The 22,003-nt window shown below is 46.1% G+C and overlaps 1 protein-coding gene across 5 annotated transcripts in view; it reads left to right on the top strand.

Annotated features, from left to right (window-relative positions):
• Positions 1-20,115, top strand: part of MAPKAP1 (MAPK associated protein 1) — a 243,818-nt gene extending 223,703 nt beyond the window's left edge. For all 5 annotated transcript variants that reach the window (XM_035015810.1, XM_035015806.1, XM_035015804.1 and 2 more), the window contains 2 exons: positions 14,482-14,579; positions 19,590-20,115. In XM_035015810.1, the coding sequence (XP_034871701.1) occupies positions 14,482-14,579; positions 19,590-19,715 (224 nt within the window). In that variant the 3' untranslated portion in view covers positions 19,716-20,115. The remainder of the gene's footprint in view (positions 1-14,481; positions 14,580-19,589) is intronic.
• The last annotated feature ends 1,888 nt before the right edge of the window (positions 20,116-22,003 follow it).

The following is a 22,003-nucleotide window of genomic DNA, read 5'->3' on the forward strand; positions in this document are numbered from 1 at the left end:
GCACGTGTGCCGCTGACCTGGTCATTATTAACTGACACCTGATGTTTGCACTAGGCATGCCTATTTATGCCCCCAGCTACGTCCTTTAGAAATCCAGCAGCTTCTGTCCAGGAGCTAAAGTCAGTGCTCAGTGACTCTCTAACTGCCTAGGCACCTGAAGCATTTAAAAGTTGCTTCTAGAATTTGGAATTAGCCAAAAGCAAGTGTGGCTGTTCAACAAAGAGATATGGAGGTACAGTGGAGAACTTCTCAAGATTGTAGTGAAAAGGCAAACCCAACACCTTGTTCTTAACCTACTATTGCTGTTTGCCCTCAGCATATGATAGATGGGACCAATGTGCTTGTCTCTGTAGTTCGAGGAAAAGAGGTGTTTCAGTACAGTGTGTGGTCTCGGGAAGGTCAACACTCTGAATTTAGGAGGCAGGAGATTCTACTCTGAGCCCCAGACAGATAAGAACAACACATCGGCCATATTCATTATCACATACTACAGTTGCTCATAGGAGTTGTTGGGGGGCATGTTTGCTAACTACATAACATGTAAGAATGTCTGTGTTCCTGAGGAAAATTGTCTGGTGCTGAGATTCTCAGTGGGTTTTCATTATCTTCTCTGTAGACCTTCTTCGTTTTTCCCTAGGACTTACTAATGAACAAAGAATATGTTTATGTCAGTTGGAATGTTGATATTTGTTAGAGTAGAAAACATTTTGGGGTATCAACTTTTTTTCCTCCTGGAAAAAGCTTTTTTTTTTGCTATTAAGCTTTCACTTAATTGTTGACTTGGGCATTATGGACCCATAATAACAAAACAGGTATAATGGAAAATTTGCATACATTTATATTTTCCTAGATTTTGATTACCATCTCTTCAAATTTTTTCTTTCCTGATTTTAACATCAGAAGGGATCCTAATTGAGAAGAGGGTAAGGGCAGAGACTGTTCCCTACTGAAAAACTGTGAAAGATTTCACAGCTGGATAAATGATAGGAAAAATCTGTTTCCCTTGCCTCCTGCCAAGCTCCAAATTGTGTTTTCATAATAAATAAATGGGGTGCTTAGATTTTAAGTTCTTCTCACAGACATGGAAAAAGTAAGCCATTCTTTCATTAAGATCAAAGTGTGTACTGCTTACAAGATTCCCATAGGCAACTTCCAGGACAGGCTAACTGCTACCAGATTAGCCCTTCTATCATAAATGACTGGAAAACTGTACAAAATATAAGAAACTGTTCTCAGACACTGGAAATCAGGCAGCACAGGACGTGAGCCCTGAGAGGAGGGAAAGAAATGAGGTGAGACTTACTATCACTTCAGCTTTCTTCAGGGTTTCCCAAGGAGAGTATAGCAGGCCCAGCAGGCTCAGAGACAGAAATCAGAGTTGGAGGAGGCTGAAATTTACAATAAATTAAGTGTGAGAGGAGGGAGCTACACTGAGGAAAACCTCCAGAAAGAGGCTCTCAAATCCTCCGTTGTATACTAAGCTGTGCATGCCTACAGTGGGACCTCACAAGTCTGGTCAAAGCACAATTACAGGGGCGCTATAATCTGGAGTTCTGGCCAACCAGAGGGGAGCTTCCGGGGCATGTAGCAGTGACTCCACAAAGGCCATATCTTAGGAGTAAGGTTAAACTAGCCCTAGATTAATAACTGCTCTAATCCTTGCCTAATAAAGCCTTTTTTTTTTAAGTTTTTACTTTAATTCCACTTGGTTAACATACAGTGTTATATTAGTTTCAGGTGTACAATATAGTGATTGCCAAATAGACCTTTAAAAGGAGTCCTAAAGGGGCGCCAGGATGGCTCAGTCATTAAGCGTCCACCTTCAGCTCAGGTCATGATCCCAGGGTCCTGGGATCGAGCCCCACATCGGGCTCCCTGCTCCGCGGGAAGCCTGCTTCTCCCTCTCCCACTCCCCCTGCTTGTGTTCCCTCTCTCACTGTCTCTTTCTCTGTCAAAAAGTAAAATCTTAAAAAAAGGAAAAAAGAGGAGTCCTAAAAAGGGGTGCTTGGTTGGTCTAGTTGGTTAGGCGTCTGCCTTCGGCTCAGGTCATGATCCCAAGGTCCTGGGATCAAGCCCCATGTCCGGCACCCTGCTCAGCAATAGAGTCTGCTTTTCCCTCCCTCTCACCCTCCCCGCTGCTTGTTCTCTCACTTGCTCTCTCTCTCTCTCAAATGAATAAGTAAAAAAATCTTTAAAAAAAAAAAAAAAGGAGTCCTAAAAAGATCAAAATGATCCACAAGTAAATTAACTGGCTGTTAGAATAAAGCCCACCCAATATTCTCTAAAGGATGATGACAGAATGCAAACAACCCATGATGTAATGTCTGTAGTGTCCAGCATTCAATAAGAAATTACCAGATATGCAAAGAAACAGGAAAATGTGTCCTGTAACTAGGAGAAAATTCAATCAATAGAAATAGCCAGAAATGGCAGGGATCACAGAGTTAGCAGATAAGTACTTTTAAAATAGCTATTATAAATGTGTTTAAAGATTTAAAGAAAAACAAGAACTCAAACAGAAGGGAAATGGAAACTACTAAAAAAAGACCCAAATGAAAATTTTAGAGCTGAGAAATACAATACCTGAATCAACACTGATGTTGACCAGATTAGGAAATCAGTTTAAAAGGTCAGTGTGTTAGTTACCTATTGCCATATAACAAATTGCCCCAAAACTTGGTGGCTTAAAACAACAATTAACATTTACTCCTTCACAGTATTGTGGTCAGGAATCTAGCACAGCTCAGCTGGGTACTCTTGCTGAGGGTCTCCTGAGGTTGCAGTTAGGGCCACAATCCTCTCAAGATCCAGTTGGGGTAGGATCTGCTTCCAAGCTCACTGAGTAGTTGCTGGCAGAGTTCATTTCTTTGTGAACACCTGCAGTTCCTTGCCACACAGTCCTCTCCATAGGTGAGCTCACAAGATGGCAGCTGGCTTCAACAAAATAACCAAGAGTAAGAGAGTATTAGCAAGGAAGAAGTCACTGTCATTTATAACCTAACCTTAGAAGTGGTTTAGAAATACACTTTTGCTGAATTTTATTCATCAGAAGTAAGTCACTAGGGTCACCTGGGTGGCTCAGTCAGTTAAGCATCTGCCCTCAGCTCAGGTCATGATCCCGGGGTCCTGGGATCAAGCCCCATGTCGGGCTGCCTGCTCAGTGGGGAGTCTGCTTCTCCCGCACCCTCTCCCCCTCCCCACCCCGCTTGAGCTCACTTTCTCTCGCAAATAAATAAATAAAATCTTTTTTTAAAAAAAGTAAGTCATTAGGTCTAGGCCACACACAAGACAAGGAGATGACACAGAGTATGAAAAGCAGGAGACAGGATCACTGGGGACCACTTCAGATCAGCCTATCAAAATCAGTAAACTTTAAGACAGGACAATAAAATTATTCAGACTGAAGCACAGAGACAAAAAATTGATGAGAAGAACAGACTGTGGAATAATATCAAGTGTTCTAACATACAGGTAATTTAATCTCAGGGATGGAGGAGAAAACTATTCCAGATTTGATTTAAAATACCAGTCCACCAATTTTGGAAGGCCAGTGAAGGCCAAACAGGATAAATACAGAGAAAACCGCATCAAGACCCATCATAATGAAATTGCTGGAAACCAGTGATAAAGAAAATCTTAAGAACAGCCAGAGAGGGGCACCTGATGGCTCAGTTGGTTAAGCGTCTGACTCTTAATTTCAGCTCAGGTCATGATCTCGAGGTTGTGAGATCGAGCCCCACATCTGGCTCCATGCTCCGTGGGGAGTCTGCTTGAGATTCTCTCCCTCTGCCCCTCCCCCTGTTTGTGCTCACTGTCTCTGTCCCTCTCAAATAAATAAATAAATCTTTTAAAAAGGGGGGGGCACCTGGGTGGCTCAGTCAGTTAAGTGTCTGCCTTCAGCTCAAGTCATGATCTCAGGGTCCTGGGATCGAGCCCCACATGGGGCTTCCAGCTTTGCAGGGAGTCTGCTTCTCCCTCTGCCCCTCCCCCCACCCCTCCCCCCTACTTGTTCTCTCTCTCTCAAATAAAATCTTAAAAAAAAAAAAAAGAACAGCCAGGGAAACCAAGATAAGAATGATTGCTGACTTCTCATCAGAAATAATGTAATCCAGAAGACAATGGAGTGACATCTCTTAAAGTGCTAAAAGAAAATCTGTCAATCTAGAATTCTATATTCCATGAAAATGTCGTTCAGAAATGAAAGTGAAATAAAGACATTTTCAGACACTCAAAAGATGAAAGAATGTATTGCCATTAAGCCTTCACTACAAGAAAGGTTAAAGGCTGGAGGGGGTGGAAATGCCAGATAGAAACCCAGATCTACACAAGGAGCACTCAAAATGTCATTATTAGCAACTGCACAGAATGAACCAAGGAAAAGGAAATAAGCAAGAGAGTCCTCTGAACAGGGATTGGCAAACTATGGCCCAAAGGTAAATCTAGCCTACCACCTGTGAGCTAAGAATGGTTTTTACAGGTGAACATTTGCAATTGATTTGATGATAGGGAACACTAACTGTGAATTCCATTTAAGCAAAGTTATCTACCACCTGGAAAAAATTCTATCCTCTTTAATAGACCTGTATTACACCTGCCAAAAAATGCATTTGACTGTTACATTTCAAATTTTGGCAATAAGAAATTTGGAAATTTTTTTTCTCATAAGTATCTATGAAATGTCCTTAATTTTGCTCTTGGCCTGCAAAGCCTATTATATTTACTATGTGGTCCTTTTCAGGAAAGGTTTGCTTGTCTTAGAGAGTGGAAGTAAAAAGACAAAGGGAACCTACCATATACCAGTCAGTGTCCCACATGCTTTATATGCACTATTTAATTTTTACAACAGCTCTGTGAGGTTTTATATGCATTTATTATAGAATTATAGAATTGTTGATTTTATCCTAGCAACAATGCTATGAGGCCGAGTTTATTCCTATTTTAAAGTACTGAAGAAACTGGGACTTCAAGAAGTTACATAACTTGTCCGAAGTTGAACAACATGGGGCATTAGGGGCACTGACCCCCACATAGTCAAAAATCTGTGTATAGGTTTTGACTCCCCCCAAACTTAACTAATAGCATGTAGTTGACCAGAAGCCTTACTGGTAACATAAACAGTAGATCAACATGTTTTGTACATCATATGTATTATGTTACATACTGTATTCTACAATAAAGTAAGCTAGAGAAAAGAAAATTGTAAGAAAATCATAAGGATTACTTGTGAAAATACATTTATGATACTGTACTGTATTTGTTGATACCGTAAGTTTATATACCTACTGAAAAAACTCTAGTAATGAGTGAACCCACACAGTTCAAACCCATGTTGTTCAATGGTCGACTGTATAAATGGTAAGAGGTTTATATTCTCTCTGCCACTGACACGGAGCCAAGGCACTTAAACCTCCGTGCTGCTTTGATGGAAGAGTATCCCATGCCCCAGCTCAGACTCTCTAAAGTCTTCTTTTTTAACAGATTTCAACCATGCTTGATTATCTGGTTTTTCATCCTAAAGGATATTAAATGTGGAAAATTAGAAGAGGGAGAGAAAGAATGACAATAAAGACAATGGGATGTAAAAACTTACAAGAGTTGACCAAAACAAAAACTACTAAGCGATCCAAGAACTCAGCAGAGTAGTACGGCAGCATAGAACTATTTTGTGGCAAGACATAGAGCCTTTTGCAACCCCGAAGAAATCATAATATTCCGTACCTATAAAGATGAATATAACACAGTAATTTTATTTTCCTTATACTCTAATCCAGGAAGAAATTTTGTAATGTGAAATGTTAATGCTTAAAATTGAAAAAGGCTTTTTTTTGCACAAAGCTAACACCAGCTGTCTGCTCTAAAGATTCTGGATAGATGGGGTTTCATGTGTTGTAATTTAGCCTCCCAAGGGTACTTGGAAACTCAAACTTTTTGTCACAAACCGTGGAGGAATGTCCAGATACAAAACGTGTTTCTTGTCTGTCTACCTCTCTAAGAGCTAAAGGGTAAAACTCAACCAGTACTTGATTACTGAAATGCCATATGATATTTTGTTAGAACAGCTTGCACATGAATCGAAGAATCAAAAGACTCCATAAACCATTGTTCTTAGTTCATTTCCTGAAGTACACATAAGCATTTCTGCTGCATATGAGAGTAGAATACTTGTCTCAAGGAAAAGCACTCATATGGTTGTTTGAGTTGCAAGCTGAACTAGCCATTTATTTCACAGAACACCACTTTTACTTGAAAGAAGCAGACAAACCATGGTTATTCTAATCTGAGTACTTAGCAGACATTTTCCTGAAAATGAAGGAGGGAAGCCCTTTTCACTTCAAGGAAAGAAGTGATAATATTTGATACCAATGATGAAATTCAAGATTTCAGGTGACAGAATTTTGGAAAAGTTGTATCTGTCACTGGGCTTGGTTTCTCATAGCTTAAAAGACTTTTCTGATGAGGTCAGTGGTGGTATTAATGAATGTGATTTTTTTGTGATACTTTCTGCCTAATGAAATGTGTCCACATTTGGAAGACCTGCATAACTCCATGAACCAATATTTTCCAGACTACTGCACGATGTTACAAAAATCATTCAAGAGTAAAAGATTCATTCAAAGTGCCAGACCAAAAACAAAACAAAACAAAAAAAACAAAGTGCCAGACAGACCAATGGATTTTAATGTAATAGAATACAACAAGTTTATTAATGTGGTTTTAGATTCTATATTGCAACTACTCTTTAAGAAACTACCATGTATCAAGTTTGACATAGTATCAAAAAAGATATTTGCAAAGATGAATATTATAATATGCCTTCCTTTTCCAAAAACATATTGTGTGAGCCTGGCTTTCTTTCATATGCTTCAGCCAAAACAGTATATCACAACAGACAAAATGCAGAAGCAGATAGGATAATACAGCTATTTTCAAAAATATAAAATAATTCCACTCATTAAACTTTTTGGGGAAATACCAGGGTTTTTCCATTTTAAAAAATACATTATTTATATTAATGGGCTTATTGTTATTTTTAATGAATTAAATATTTTTTAAATTTCTCAGTTTTAATTTCTAATGCAATAAATACTGATATAATTCACACAAACCAAAGCTTTTTGGGCTCCTCAGTAATGTTTGTGATGTAAAGCGAGTCTGAGACCAAAGTTTGAGAACTGCTGATCGAGTGTCTTGAAAATCATCTTAAGAAATTTGGACTTTATTTGTGAGGACAACAGGAAAAGAAGCCAAGCAGGGGTCTAGGGGAGTGACGTGACCAGATATGTATTACAGAAGGATGACTCCTGCGGGTAGATGTTTAGATCTGAAGAAGTCATGATCGAAAGTAGGAAAACCAGAGAGGAGGCAAGATGGTCAGGACCTGGGTGAGGGCTATGGCCACAGGATGGAAGGGGGCAGAAGATGAATATGTGAGAACTGTTTAGGAGCCCGGGTGCCTGGAACAGCTTTTGACTTAAAGGGAAATGTTGACATCGATTCTGGACATGCTACACGGTAGGCATGTGAAGACGATAGCAGTCCTCAGTGGCTGGCTCCAAACCCTGGAGAAAGGTCTAGGCCTGATTTCTGCTTCAGGATCATCAGCATTAGTAGTAATTAAAACCTAAGGGGCAAACCTAAAAGAGGAGAAATGCAGGGTTAGAAGGAATGACGGTCAAGCACAGGACACTGGGAAGACTGTCTTTTAAGGGACAGATGAAGGACAGGATCACAAAAGAAGTATGAGAAGCAGATTGGCTGGAAACGTGTACTGAAGGATCAGGTAACTGTGGCTGGGTGGAAATCCAGGGAAAAGAGGAGGTCAGGAGAAGTATCAAATACAGCTGAGAAGCCAAGCAAACGAAAAGCTGAGAAGTATCTACTGGGTCTCTCAACATAAAGGTCGCAGTGACCTTAGCAAGAATGTTTTCAATAAATTAGAGGAAGGAGGGGAATCACATTGCCATGGGAGTTTTTATAATCAGAGAGCTTTAATTATGTTTTTAGGAAGGAGCCAAAGAGTAAGAGAGAGAGAAGGTTTGAAAAATGCAAGGCAGAACGTAAGTAGGTCAGACTTGGCCTCTGCTCTAAAGGTCAAAGAGGTCATTATAGTTCCCCAGGCCTCTGCCCTGTAGGAGTGCTAGGGAAGTGAGCCAGCCTTTGACAGTTGAATTACATTGACCTGAAGCTCCTACAGGCAGCTCAGAACTGCTGCTTACAGTGGAGGCTGGATCCAGAGGGGGTTTTCAGCCTGGAAACCAGAGAATTCCAGCCCACCCTTTCCTCCAGGGTCTATAGAAAGGTACAGCTTTGCCTAAAAGAACACATGTTCCCATTTGTTTCCCCCAAGAATTCCAGTAAGAGTTTTCCACTTCCTCCCAGGCCAGAGGAACCAGAGGAGATCAGACCCTGGAAACCCAGTTATAATGTATCCAATCTGTAGTAGCTGTTACAGTTTATAAATGTTTGTTTTCCTTCTTTGTTTGAGTCACCTTGGCAGAGAGAATGAATTTTGGCTAAGATACACTGATTTGCAAGGAGGCCTTTAGGAAATATAAAGACAGCAAGGGATTGGGAACCCGCCCCATAGAGTTTGAGTGCTACTTCTGCCACTTAGAATCTTGGACAATACAAATACAAATTACAAATGCCTTAAAACTCAGTTTCCTCAAAAACAACCCAATTCAAAAGTGGGCTAAGGACTTGAATAGACGTTTCTCCAAAGAAGATACACAAATGGCCAATAAACTTATGAAAAGATGTTCAACATCATTAGTCATTAGGGAAATCAAAACCACACCGAGATACTGTTTCATACCCATTCGGATGGCTGTTATTAAAGAAAAAGGAAAAAAATTAATGTGACGATGTGGAGAAATTAGAACCCTCGTGGAATCCTGGTGGGAAGGTGAAACAGTGCGGCCAGTGCACAAAACAGTTTGGCTCAGAAAGTTAAACGTAGAGTTACCATATGGTTGGCCAGTTCCACTTCTGTGTATATGCCCAGAAGATCGGAAAGCAGAGGCTCAAATAGATACTTACACTCCAGTGTCATGGCATCACTGTTCCCAAGAGCCAAAAGGTAGAAACAACTCAAATGTCTGTCCACCTCCGGGTGAATGGATAAGCAAAATGTGGTAGATACATAAACTGGAATATTATTCAGCCTTGAATGAAATTCTGATACATGGTCCACAACATGGATGAACCTTGAAAACCATGCTAAATGAAATAAGCCAGACACAAAAGGACAAATACTGTATGATTCCACTGATATTTGTCACCTAGAATAGGCAAGCTCATAGATACGGAAAGTAAAATAGGGTTTACCAGCAGCTGGGAGAAGGGAGAAAGGGAAGATGCTGTTTAGTTAGAGTACAGAATGTCTATTTGGGATAGTGAAAAGGAAATGGATCGTGGTGGTGGTTGTAGAACATTATAAACACACTTTATACAATTTAAGTTTACACTTAATGCCTAAATGGTAAATTTTACCACAATTTTTTTTAAAAAGAAGTGTTTCCTTCTCAGTAAAATTAGAATTCTACTCTTAAAAAATTTTTTAAAAAGGCATCCAAAGGCCTGATATAAAGGAATTGAGAAATAATCCAAATCCTCAAAGATGTTTTTCGTAGCTTTATTGATAATACTGGCGATTTTACAAATATCTCAAATGCCCATGAGAGCATGAACCTTGGCACACATCCACTTGTTACTTGTTGCGAAAGAATGCACCTGTTGAAAAACATGGTTGTAGAGACTGTGTAGCAACATGGAAAGGGCTATGGTAAAATGTTAACCAAAAAAAAAAAAGCCCCCCAGGGGTGCCTGGGTGGCTCAGTCAGTTAAGCGTCCGGCTTCGGTCCAGCTTCGGCTCGTGTCATGATCCCAGGGTCCTGGGATTAAGCCCCGCATCGGGCCCCCACTTCTCCCTCTGCCTGCCGCTCCCCCTGCTTGTGCGCTCTCTCTCACTCTCTCTCTGACAAATAAATAAAAATCTTAGAAAGAAAGAAATGAGTATGTAGTGTAAATACATTTTTACATACCCAGATTCCCATTTCAGTGTTCAGAAGCAAATGTATAGTTTCGGTGTCTGCCCTGAGCCTGTGACCGGTGCGTAGATGCCCATTTTATGCCCCATTATATTGCATTTTATTCCTACAACACTAAAAGCAAATCTGCTCAAAGGCGGCCCAATTAAAAACAAAATCTTCAAAATCATGAGGATTTTGTTTGATATCTGTTCCATCACAGTTGTAAGAATGATTGCCACCACCCATTGAGCCCCACTATATCTGGGTGCTATGGGAGATGCCTGAGGGCAAACCTGGGCGCCTTCGGGGACAGTGCCTTGTTCAGGTCCCACCGCCAGAACACAGCGGAGCTGGAATTTCATCCTCAGCCTGAGTCCAGAGCTTACGCTTTTCCCCTCTGCCTCCCAGGCCCTTGTCATGCCTTAGTTTCCAAGTAGAATTTAAAATACAAGCAAAATAATTCAGACTACTTGGAATATTAGATTTTGCATTTTCTTTTCAATCATCCTGATACATACTTTTTTCTCAACTGCCATTTTTACAAAGTCACTTTGCCCCTATGGCTTCCCCGTCCCCATGAAAACTGACGTTCTCTGAATTTTCAAGGATAACCTGCCCAGCTCAGATTCCTTCTAACATCCCAGGACAGATGCCCTGGTAGGCTGCAGCTGGGGAGGTCATTTGCCCCCTCTTCCTCCCTTACCGAAGGTGAGCCTGGAGGTGCCTAAGGCGGATAAAGTGTTTGATAACAGACTTTTAATCTGTTTTTAACCTGTTCAATCAGTGTTGAAATACCAGTGATTCCTTCTTCCCTGCTTCCGCCTCTGGTGGAAGTTTACCATGTAGCATGTATGACTCATGTTTATTGATAGATTCGTTTCCGGCAAGAGGTCAACTAACTTGTTACACCTTAATATATAGGTCTGGGACTAGGTGAAATTACACAAGTGTGAATCCTGCTTATTAACTGTTACTCTATCGTAAAACAATCCCCAAGTCCTGCCAATGTTTTATTCTCTTCCGTTCTCAAGTCAGTCCCTTTCTCAGCCTCCTTTTTGGCTCTGTCCAGCTCAAAACTGCATACACTCCTACCTGGGCGACTGTGGCGGCTGATCTCCCTGCCTCCTGGCCCTGGGGAGCCAAGGGGAACCCCCAAAAGCACAGTTTGACCATTTACTGCCCAGCTTTGCAACCCACTAGTGGCTCCCTCATCTGGTGACTCCAGCATGCCCAGGCCTTCATGCCCGGCCACATGTCACCTCCTCCCCGCCCAGTGCATGTCACTGTCTGCTCCGATCTCCCCAGACACCTGCTGCCTCCTAACCCTGAGCATTGTCCTGACCCTGCTGCATCCTTCTCCACCCTTACCCTTACCCAGCTCACTCCCCGTCCTCCTTTAAGACTGCTCCAGTGTCAGCTCCTCCAAGAAACTATGCTCTCCCTTCCCTGCCTGGGCCATCCACCTCCACCTGAGGTCTCCGCACAGCAACCTGCACTTAGCACCCTCTTGGCGCTCACTCTTCTCGCCTCTGTTCATTCCTCTGGCCTTTGCATAAGCCTGTGCTGCTGGTGGGGCCTGAACGGAGTAAAACTTCCCTTCTGGCCACCAAGCAAAACGGATCCCTGGAGTGGGTGCAAAGTCCTCACAGCAAAAACTCTGTTGGACTCTGTCGGCTCCATGCCCCATGGCTCCAGCATGGGTGAAACCGTGGCTGCTGATTTTAACCTGAGCTTATGCACCAGAGTTGTCCCTCGAAATTTCTCCCGCAGTGTATGAAAGGGCTCTGTGCTGTCACTGTCTCACCACACCTCATCCCAGTTATTAACATCTGTGGCTCTGTAATCATCACCGAAGTACAAGTCCTGCAGATAACATTCTCAGAGCTCTTGTCTCTCTGTGACGTGAAGGCTTTCCCTGGAAAGGACAAATAAATCAGAGGCTTCAGAGAGATGGTAAGTGGCAGACTCTTCATCATTCCTTGGAGCTTCACTCTTCCTTGGGGCTCTGGAATGAGCACCAGGGACAGACAAGGAACACACGCAGGAAAATACAGATGTCACCAGGCCCAAATATGCAGCCTTTCAGGAGACTTGACTTGGGATGTTTTCTTTTTGTTTTTCATGCGACTGTGGCACAGATGAGCTGCAGGCCTCCCCTCTATAAGCCCACCACCACCGGTATACTGCACAGGCAGTGTGATCCCAAGAGGACAGTGTTAGAGTTTCCAGAGGCTCCCAGGCCAGTGCAAACTGCATATCACACATGCTACGTATAGATTTGTCTCTACCTAAAGAGTGCAGAAAAGGTTTTTAATAGCATCTCAGTTGTCTGGGCAAAACAGGGTCTAGCATCTTGAGGTTTGGTTTGGTTTTGTCAGTGACGAGTGGGAGCAGGTGGTATAGACAGTCCATGAGTTCCCTTATCAGAGTGGTCAGTGAACCCTGAAGCTTCAGGTCAGCGGGCCTCCCTGAGACCTTCTGGTCCTTTTTAGCCCCAGGCCCTGGTGTCTGTGTCTGTCACGGTCAGGTGTCCGCAGTAAGACCTCCTGGAGGGCATGTCTCTGTTTGTCCTTCACGGCCCTGTGGCCTTCATGGATGTCTCTGGCTTGGTCACAGCATGGCCAACAGATAACTGCATTGTCCTTCTACACAGTGAGCTCACCAAGAAGACTCTACTCTTCCAAAATGGTCCTGTGAAAATGAACACATACACGTACATACCGATCTATTTCTGTGAGATTCACTTCCTTATCAGAAACAAGTAATTTACATATTAACAGGATGATTAGCTTCTGGCTAAGAATTCTAACATTTTAGTACCACTATTTAGAATCAGGCTAAATTTGTCAAGTGACTGAAAGTGAGGTTTTTCAGAAATTATTAGCTAATTTTTTCAATATAAAATCTATAGTCACAATTAGTATATCATAATGGTGTTTCCAGGATAAAATACCAGCAGCTCAACTTTTCTGGCCACAAATGTACAACATATATCAGTTTATTTTTGGAGATCTGAAGAATTAGCTACTGTAAATAAAGTCCCCAAGAAGATTTCTCCGGGAAAGAGGTGAACTTACAGTAATATGGGTGATATATTATTAATTAATAACTATGACCAGTGCTATTTCAATTAAAAGGAAAACGGGTGAGAAGGTCTATTAGAAAGGATATGCTTAATCTCACCAGCCCTGAGGACTGCAGAACAGACTAGGGAAGGCTGTTTCTAAGGCTGTCTGCAGGAGGATATCACCAGCTGCTCCCCAGTCTGGGAACTTTGCTGAGCGCTGGCTACGTGTCTCTCGGAAGCATTGCTCATTTGGTTGCCAGTAATGGAAACCAACTTCAAAATAGCTTAAGGAGAAAGAGGACTTTCTTGGAGGGCCACAGAGTCTCCCATAACTCAAGGGCAGCATGTGCTGATGGGCCGGGGAGGGCTTCACTTGGGACTGAGACAGGCTGGCATCCGGGTCTGCTTAGAAGAGGGGATCTGATTGGCATGTCTGGCCCAAAGGACAGGCACATGGCACCTGTCTGCAGGCGTCACGATATAGTAAGCAGGTTTCTTTGACAGGCCACATATGGTATGGGAGGCTGCCTGAAAAGGGCGCCTAGAAGTATAGCTGTGAAGACTCGCCCAAGGAGGTACCAGGTGAGCTGAGTCACCCAAGAGCGGCAGCCCTTTCCCAGACAGCTTAGCGAGAGAGGATATGCCAGGCCTAGGCTGGTGGGAGTGTGCAGTGCCATGGGCCTGCCTGTGCATGGGAGTGAGATGAAGCGAGAGGGGTGAGGCGCGAAGCAGTCCCAGAATGACAAGGTTATTCTGAAGGTGGAGGGAAAGGGGCATGAAAGAATTTGGTTCTGGGAGAGATTCGTGTGTTCGGAGGATCTGACCCCCTGAGGTCGGACAGCTGTGTGAGGTGCCATCCTCCTTGGGTAGAAATGACTAGAGGCCCAGGAGCAGCTTCCAGGCAGGGTCACGAGGCCAGGACTCCCCAGCCCTGCAGTAGCCAGGGCTATGGAGAAGCCCCGTGATAGCATTACCAGCAGCCTTTGTCCTTCCTACTGCTCATTTATTTGGCTTTAAGCACAGTTATTTTATTTTTAGAGTAATAATATGGAGTTAATAGGCCTTCTGCCTTAAAGATACCACCTCTTCCATGTACGCGTTGTCTAGAAGTAGTTCTGTAAAGCCGTCCTAATGTGGCGTTGCCCTGAACACACTTGGTGGAATGAGCCCTAACTAGCCATTTGATTTTGTTTGTTTGTTTTCCTGTCCATTTTCTCCCCTGCCTGTGATGAGAAAAATGACCTGCCCCCAGAAACAGTTAGCCTTCCCGCATCCACTTGTTCTCGCTTGAACTGGAATGCCAAGGGGAAAATATGGGGTCGCCTTTCCAAGGGGAACTCACCAGAACCCCCTCAACTGCCTTCTCTCTCTGTCTCTCTCCAGGTCACGCAATATTTAAACTCACGTATCTAAGCAATCACGACTATAAACACCTCTACTTTGAATCTGACGCGGCTACTGTCAATGAAATCGTGCTCAAGGTGAGTGCTCCTCCCCAGGCCGGGCACCGGGAGCGCAGGGCTGGTTTCTGCACAGCCAGGTCTCAGGCTAGAGGCAGCCCCCTTCCTCCCGGCACTGGGCAAGGCTCCTGGGCCCGGTTTGCAGAGGACGAGCGGCCTTCGGTCACCCAGCTGGGGAGCATCCATACCCAGGGCCGCACCACAGGTCAGTTGCCCTTCTCCTGCTTCAGCCAAAGCAGGACCCTTTGAAAGGCTTCCTCCCTAACCCAGTCATCCTGGTTCTTCGTGTATTTATCCTTTTCATGCACCATGTACTTCCTCCCATTCATTGTCAGGAGCTCCTTGAGGCTCCTGGAACGGACTCAGAGGAAATTGTTGTTATTGGGTAAAGACAGTGTAGTCAAGATAATTTTAGCAAACTGTTCTAAACATATTCATCTTTATGCTACAATCGTATGTTGCCATAGCTCAGCAGCGCTCACTGAGCACCTTCCATGTGCCAGGCGAGTCCTTGGGATGTTGCAGTGACAGACCCAGGCCCTGCCGCCAGAAAGCTCTTCCTCTGTCAGAGGAGACAGACAGTAACATTAAATTACAAAGAGATTGTTAAACAGTCACAAAGGTGCCACGTGGATGTGAAAAAGGTACACTGACCGGGGTAGGGGGTGGTGGGGCTCAGGGAGAGCTGAACCCTGAAGGATGGATGCAAAAGCACAGATTTGAGCAGGCGAGGAGAATGAAACAGCGTCTCAGACAGAGAGCAGCCTGTGAAGGGACGGAGAGGTGGGGCGAGCACGTGTGGCTGGAGCAGAGCAGGGTGGAAAGGCCAGGTCACACAGAGCCTTGCAAAGTGGGGACAGGCTGAGAAAAGCTGCCCTGGGGCCTTGCTGGTTTGGGAGGCCTGGGGTAGGGCCCGAGACTGAGCATCTCTAAGAAGTTCGCGGGTGCTGCCCAGGCTGTTGGTCTCTGCACGGCATTCTGAGGCGCCCTGGATGAATGGTTGCAAGAGTCCTTTCTTCCAGCCGAATCTTCTGTAGACGGAACAGGTAGAAACACCGAGCTGCTGGTTGTGGCAGACCCCGACTTACAGGCAGAGGGCTCCCCACTTGTAGCCGTGTGACTCTGGCTCATCACATCACCTCCGGGCCTCGGTGTCTCTGCCTATAAAATGGAGATCGTGGCAGGTGCACTGCCCGCCCCAGGAAAGGGCTGCTAGAACACGGATCAAATGAGGTAGCGTAAACCAACCTAGATGAGTATTCATTCTCCTCTTGAGAGTAAAAGCCATCAAGTAATAATAATGGAAGTAGCTAAGCTGGGGGCGCCTGGGTGGCTCAGTTGGTTAAGCGTCCAAGTCTTGATTTCAGCTCAGGTCACGGTCTCGGGGTACTGGGATCAAGCCCCACATCGGGCTCCTTGCTCAGCATGGAGTCTGCTTAGGATTCTCTTTCTCCCTCTCTGACTGCCCCTCCCCCTGCTCATGTTCTCTCTTCAACTTTCTCTAAAATAATAAAATAAAAATTTTTTTAAAGTAGCTAAGCCGTACTGAGGGATTGCAGAGTACAGGACCTGAGCTGAGCACTTTACACTGCCTTCCGCAGAACCTTCATGGTTCTGCGAAGACAGTAATGGAAAATCATTCCCATTTCCTAGATGAAAACGGAGGCTCAGAAACAAAGAAACTTAGCCAGGACCATGACTGACAGAACTGGACCTGACCCCAGGTTTGGCAGCCTCCAGAATTTGTGCTCCTAACCCCCCTCATATGTGTACCCTTGAGGAGTTGAATGAGAGGTTTCAACCAAACGGCATTGTTTTGCAGATACATTTGGAGGTCAAGTCCTCATGGCTACAAAAGATTTCCAAAAGTAGTAGATGAAAATGAAAAGGATAAAGCTGCTGGGGGGACAGCTGGGACCAGAGCCCACCTCGGACCAGGCGGTAGGACACAGGGCCTGCCTGCAGTGCTTGAAACCAGCGAGCTAAGAGTTACTTGCCAGATTGTCACCAGGCAGCACAGGGAACTTGTTCAGTGTTTGGGGACCAGGTAAAGAAATATTCCATTACCCCATCAAGGGCTGGCCTTTTTTTATAGCCAGCATTAAAATATTCAAGACTTGAGAAGGATTCTGGTAAAATTATAATCATGTGTTTGACATCAAAATAATTTTCACAACAGCAGATTGATGACAGAAACACAGGTTTATGACTTCAGTATGAGGCTCTGCAAGAGCAAGTGCAGAGAAATCATTTTACAGGACCAAATGCTCCCTCGAAGCAGATGCTTTTCTGCAAAATCCCTGAGGCCTATCGCCTCCCCTGAAATGTCTGTTTTCATATGAAAATGTTTGTAGAAATATTGCATCATGCTCAAGACTCCAGGAGAGTCACAGCGTGCCCAGGCCTGATTTACTTAGAGAGCTAATGGTCATGATCCTGATGGAAGATTAAATTTCACTTTTTCTGTCTCTGATTTTTATAGCAATTTAAATACTTAGCCTTCTCTGCCATCCCCACAGTGTCTGAGCTTTGCACCAGTACCAAGTGACTGAGGCCCCAGCCCTGTGTCCCAGAGTTTGGCCAAAATGTTTCCACCAGAGGCTCTTCCAGAAGTGGGTCTTAGACACAAGTGATGCATGTGACGGTTCTAGAATTCAGGAGTTTGACGTAAAACGAGAGCCTTAGATGGAAACTGAAGGAGAAGATAAGGGCCAGAGGCCGATGTCCAAGAAACTGTTATGTATGTCTCCCATTTATTGAACACCAACTGCATACAAGACATCTTACGTAACTATTCAGTCTTCACTATTGCCCTGCAGAGTGTAGACATTATTTTCCCCATTCTGTAGATGAGGAGACAGAGGCCCACGGCTGCGGGGTGTGCAAGGGTGGAGCCTCAGCTCCAGCCCCAGCCCTGAGGAGTCCCTTCCACCCCAAGCCATCAGTGAGCTAAGCCATGTGTGGGTCCTAATTCTGCAGGTTTTGAGATGAATCTCAGAGGAATCATTGGTCTCTTCAAATTGGGTTCTTCTTGTGATCGAGTGATGGAGTCTGTAGCTTTATTGACCATGAAAACTCCCTATACTTTTATGCCTTAAGCTGTAAAATGCATTGAAAGTGAAACACTCTATAGTGCATAAAATTGTGCAAGTTTTAAGCCACAGCATATTAACCAGCTAATGGCAGACCAAAGGGCGTTTTTATCTTTTGATTATTACATTAATCTTCCATTAAAATTATGTGATTATCACAAAGCACTGAAGATAATAAATTTAGGAGATAGTGGGCTAGTTAAGGATCATTTTTAAATGCTTTCGTCAAGTTACATGTGCCAAAAATACACTGAAAACACTAGGTTGGCTGAGTGTGCAAACAGTATAATCCAAAGATGGCTCTTATTAAGAATGATAAAACCTCTGATTTCCATACATTGTCTGAAGTGTCCCAGATCATCAGCCCGGCCCCGCGGTCCTCATGATTTATTGCTCTCAGCTGGTAACTCGGCGAGGCAGTGGGCCAAGCTCGTCAGGCCTTCTGTACTCACACACCAGCCTTTAACACCTGCTGCTGGTGACGATCAGAGCAGAAAGTTTGGAGGGGACACAGTGTTGGAGCCTCGGCCCACGGGAGGCCCGCCATCCTGCCTGCCTCCCCTGCACACCCTCAGCTTCTTTCTCAGAGGCAGCGGGGGCTGCTCCCACTCGGGGGGGGGAGCACTTCTGGGGAGGCCAGGGGCCTGGGGAGCTACAAGTATGCCAATCACGGGGGATCCTGGCCCAGGCACTTACTAGCTCTGTGGCCTTGAATAAAGGACACTACCATTCTGTGCCTTGATTTTCTCATCTGCACAATGGGATGGTAGTGGCATCTGTCTCATAGGCTGTTGTGAAGGTTACGTGAGTTTGTCCTTGGAAAGCACTCCAGCAGCCCTGCAGCAACCATACCGTCGGCCAGGGGCTCAGCCTCCGCGCTGGGGCCCGGTCCAATCCCAGCATCACTGCCCTTCCCTGGCTCTGCCCACCCCACCTGGCCTGGGAGCAAAGCAGTTAAGTTCCCCAGACTCCCACCCACCTACCTCCCCCCCCGCCATCCATGGCTGTGCTGGGATACGTGCTCGTTCTCCCCTGCCCCTGGTACACCCCGAACTCCTGTTTATCTCTCAAAACCCAGCTCGCACATTCCTCGGCAAGATTTCCCTGCCCCACGGTACGTCCCTGGTAGTTACCCCCTTCTTTCCTGCTCCTTCTATCGCTGGTGTCACACGTGTCCTGCTGTTGGAACCCGCTAGGCAGTGAGCTCTTCGGAGCAGGGACCGAGTCTTACTTTTCCCTCTGTCCCTCGAACCGAGCCTGCAGCCAGGCTCGGACGTGGCGGGTGCTGCCCTGGGGCGGCCCGGCGGCGCGCGCCTCACACGGGACTTCCACAGCCCCTCTCCCGGCTTTGACCCTGACCTCCGGGTGATCCTGGTCAGCTCGGCCCTCTTCCTGAGCCTCACTCCTTATCAGATGCGCCCTGGCTGGCAGGGTGCCCGTGGGCAGGAGATGAAACCCTGTAGTTGGAAGCTCTGTACCTACCAGGGGGAGGCTGAAAATAGAGCCTTGGGTTCAGTTGGTTTTTCATCCCTGCCATGCTCTTGTCTTTCGGACGAGGAAAGGGGGCGCTCTGGGGAGTTATGTGCAGGCCCAGGCTTGCACAGCAGGTGAGGAGCAGAACCAGGAAGCCTGGTGCACGGCCTTCTGGGAGGCAGCACGTGCTGAGGAAGGGACACAGGCTGTGAAATCCGGAAAGCTCCCCCCAGCCCCCCACAGGACTGAAAGGCCTGGACCAACGACTAGTCGTCTCCAGGCCTCCTTTCTCCCGTCATAAAGTGGGCTCCGTCCCAGCCTGCCAGGTTGCTGTGATGACTCGGCTCCACGCACAAGAGAGCAGCTGGCCCTGGGGCTCCCAGCCCGGGTCAGGGCCCTTCCCTTCTTTGCCCTGAGCGAACAGAGTGGCTGCCGAGTGACCGGGCTGTGTCCTCTTGCTTTCTAGGTTAACTACATCCTGGAATCACGAGCAAGCACTGCCCGGGCTGACTATTTCGCTCAAAAACAAAGAAAACTGAACAGACGTACAAGCTTCAGCTTCCAGAAGGAGAAGAAATCAGGGCAGCAATGACACTGGCCTCCAGCCCCAATCTGTCACCATAGCTCAGAGCCTTCCTGCCAGGGTCAGGTGGCCCTAGAGCCCACCCCGAGTCCTGCAGTCCTCGGGGGCAGGCCACCCCTGGCTCACAGACACAAGGCTGGGGGGCTCTTGGGGGAATGGAGCTGGGGACATCTCCACGGGACCGAAGACTGAGTGGCAGTGGCTTTGATGAGCAGTGCCAGGGGGCCCGACGACACAGACGACACGCCCAGCCATCTTCACTGCCCGACGGCCCTGCCTGAGGATGTACATAGCCATGCCCAGACATTTCCTTGCAACTTGATCAAATTTCTTAAAACAAACGAAGAACAAAGATGTACATTTCTTTTTTCTTTTTTTTCCTTTTAATAAACAGGTGTACTCTTTATCATGGTTGGTATGATGGGCCGTTCTTTGGGGCAGAGGATTGATCATGTCATTCTCTTTAAAACCTGTTCCCATATTGAACAGGCAGATTGGAAAAGCTATGGCTCGATTTCTCAGAAGAAATGTTTAGGGCTTAGTCAATAGTTTTAACTATGCCATTTGTTTAAATGAGTGCATTGCTTTGAGGATAGTATCTTCCTAAAGTTAGGATGGGGGGCCTGGTGGTGGGTGTCCCAGGCTCCCCCCTTCAGAAACCACCTCTCCTCAGCTCGTCCTGGCACCTCTTGGGACTGCGGGCCAAGCACGGGGGCGCTGGGAGAGTGGGGTGACAGCTGGTCTTCAGGTCACACTGAGCTCCCGGCCAGAAGTGGGCTTTTCCATTTCTTAAATAGCAAGTGTGCGTTTCAGCTAGCCATTGGTCCTGCAGGTGGAGTTTTCCTGGAATTGGCAGGGTCTCTGCTCTACTGACCCAGAAGGGCCTCTGCTCCCCTTCTTCCTCTCCATGCAGTGCCTGCCTCCTTGTCTGAGCAGGCGGGAAGCTGCAATTTCTCCCTCTGTTGGGAGCGAGGGTGAGCAGAGGCGGCAGGGCAGAGGGGAGCCTGCTCCCGCGGGCTCCGACTGCTCGGGCGGGCGGGCAGGGGGTCGAGCACCCGCCGACACCACACCTCTGGCCACACCAGATGCCTCTGCAGTCCTCCCCAGGGTCCCTCCCAGGGTGACATCCTTTCGAGCTGTCTCCGGCCGGGGTCGAGGACCAGACGTTTCAGCGAGGACCTGCATTTCAAACAATTTTTTAAATTGTTGTATAGGAAGAGAGGTGCCGAAAACAGCATCTCAAAGTCGACTGTGTTTCTTTGCACTGGGGGCATTTTAATGAATTCCCCTTTCATTCTGATCTTTGTTCAGCCAAAAGAAGCATCCTTTTCTAACGTCTTCCATTCCTGCCCACCCCAGAAATGAAAGAAATATTATTTGTAGCTTGCCATCTCTCTGTATTTGAATTTTTAGCAATTTTATATTTAGATATCTTTGAAAAATGTAAATGACTAATTTGGTCATTAAATCTTGTGGCATATTCAATATGAAAATATTAAAATAAAAGTCAAATACCATCTTCTGTGTATTGCTTTGAAGTCTTGAGTACGTTATCCTGACTCGCGAGTCTCAGCGAATTGCTCAGGGTAGTGGCATTTGCTGCCAGTTCTCGGGGTACCGAAGGTCCCTGAAACGCACCGTGGGCCTCCTTAGATACTGACCAAGACAGGATGACCCTCTTCACTCAGGGGCGACACTCAAAGCTTCACCTCCCTCAAGTACAAAACCAACACCCTTGTCGTGACATACAGCACGCCGGCAGGTACGGAAAGCTCGCCTGTCCACCCGAAGGAAGAATTTAAGGGGGAACACTGTGAAACCTCCCGGGTCAACCGAATATCAGGACTTCTGAATTTCAGCTTTTCCTCGGCCCCTCTCTTACCCCCCACCTGGATTTTAAGATAAGACCATGAGCTCCTCGAGGACAGACTTGACCGAGCAGGAGCTCAGCATCCCGAGGTAAACGGGTGACCCTCAGGCCCCACTGCGGCTCTCCAGCAGCATCTCCTGACCTGGCTCCCACCCCGACGTGCTAAGTCCCCACCAGGGCTCTGCTGGCCTCGGCTGGCCACTGAGGAGCGCCCCCCATGGTCTGAGGGCCGCCAGCACGCCAGGCGGGCTGCGTGCCGGCCCCTTACAAGGAAGCGTGAGCCCGCGGACCTCCCCCCCGCCGATGCGGGGCAGGTCCTGTCATTGCCTGCGTTCCAGAGGGCTTGGGGCCTGGAAAGGTCTCACCAGGACTCTGGGCCCACAGCCGTGCTCTGACCGCCACAGCCAGCGACTCCGTGGGGCCTCCG

Source organism: Mirounga leonina, unplaced genomic scaffold, assembly GCF_011800145.1.
Source record: "Mirounga leonina isolate KUSES-001 unplaced genomic scaffold, KU_Mleo_1.0 Mir_170, whole genome shotgun sequence".
NCBI classification, from domain to species: domain Eukaryota; kingdom Metazoa; phylum Chordata; class Mammalia; order Carnivora; family Phocidae; genus Mirounga; species Mirounga leonina.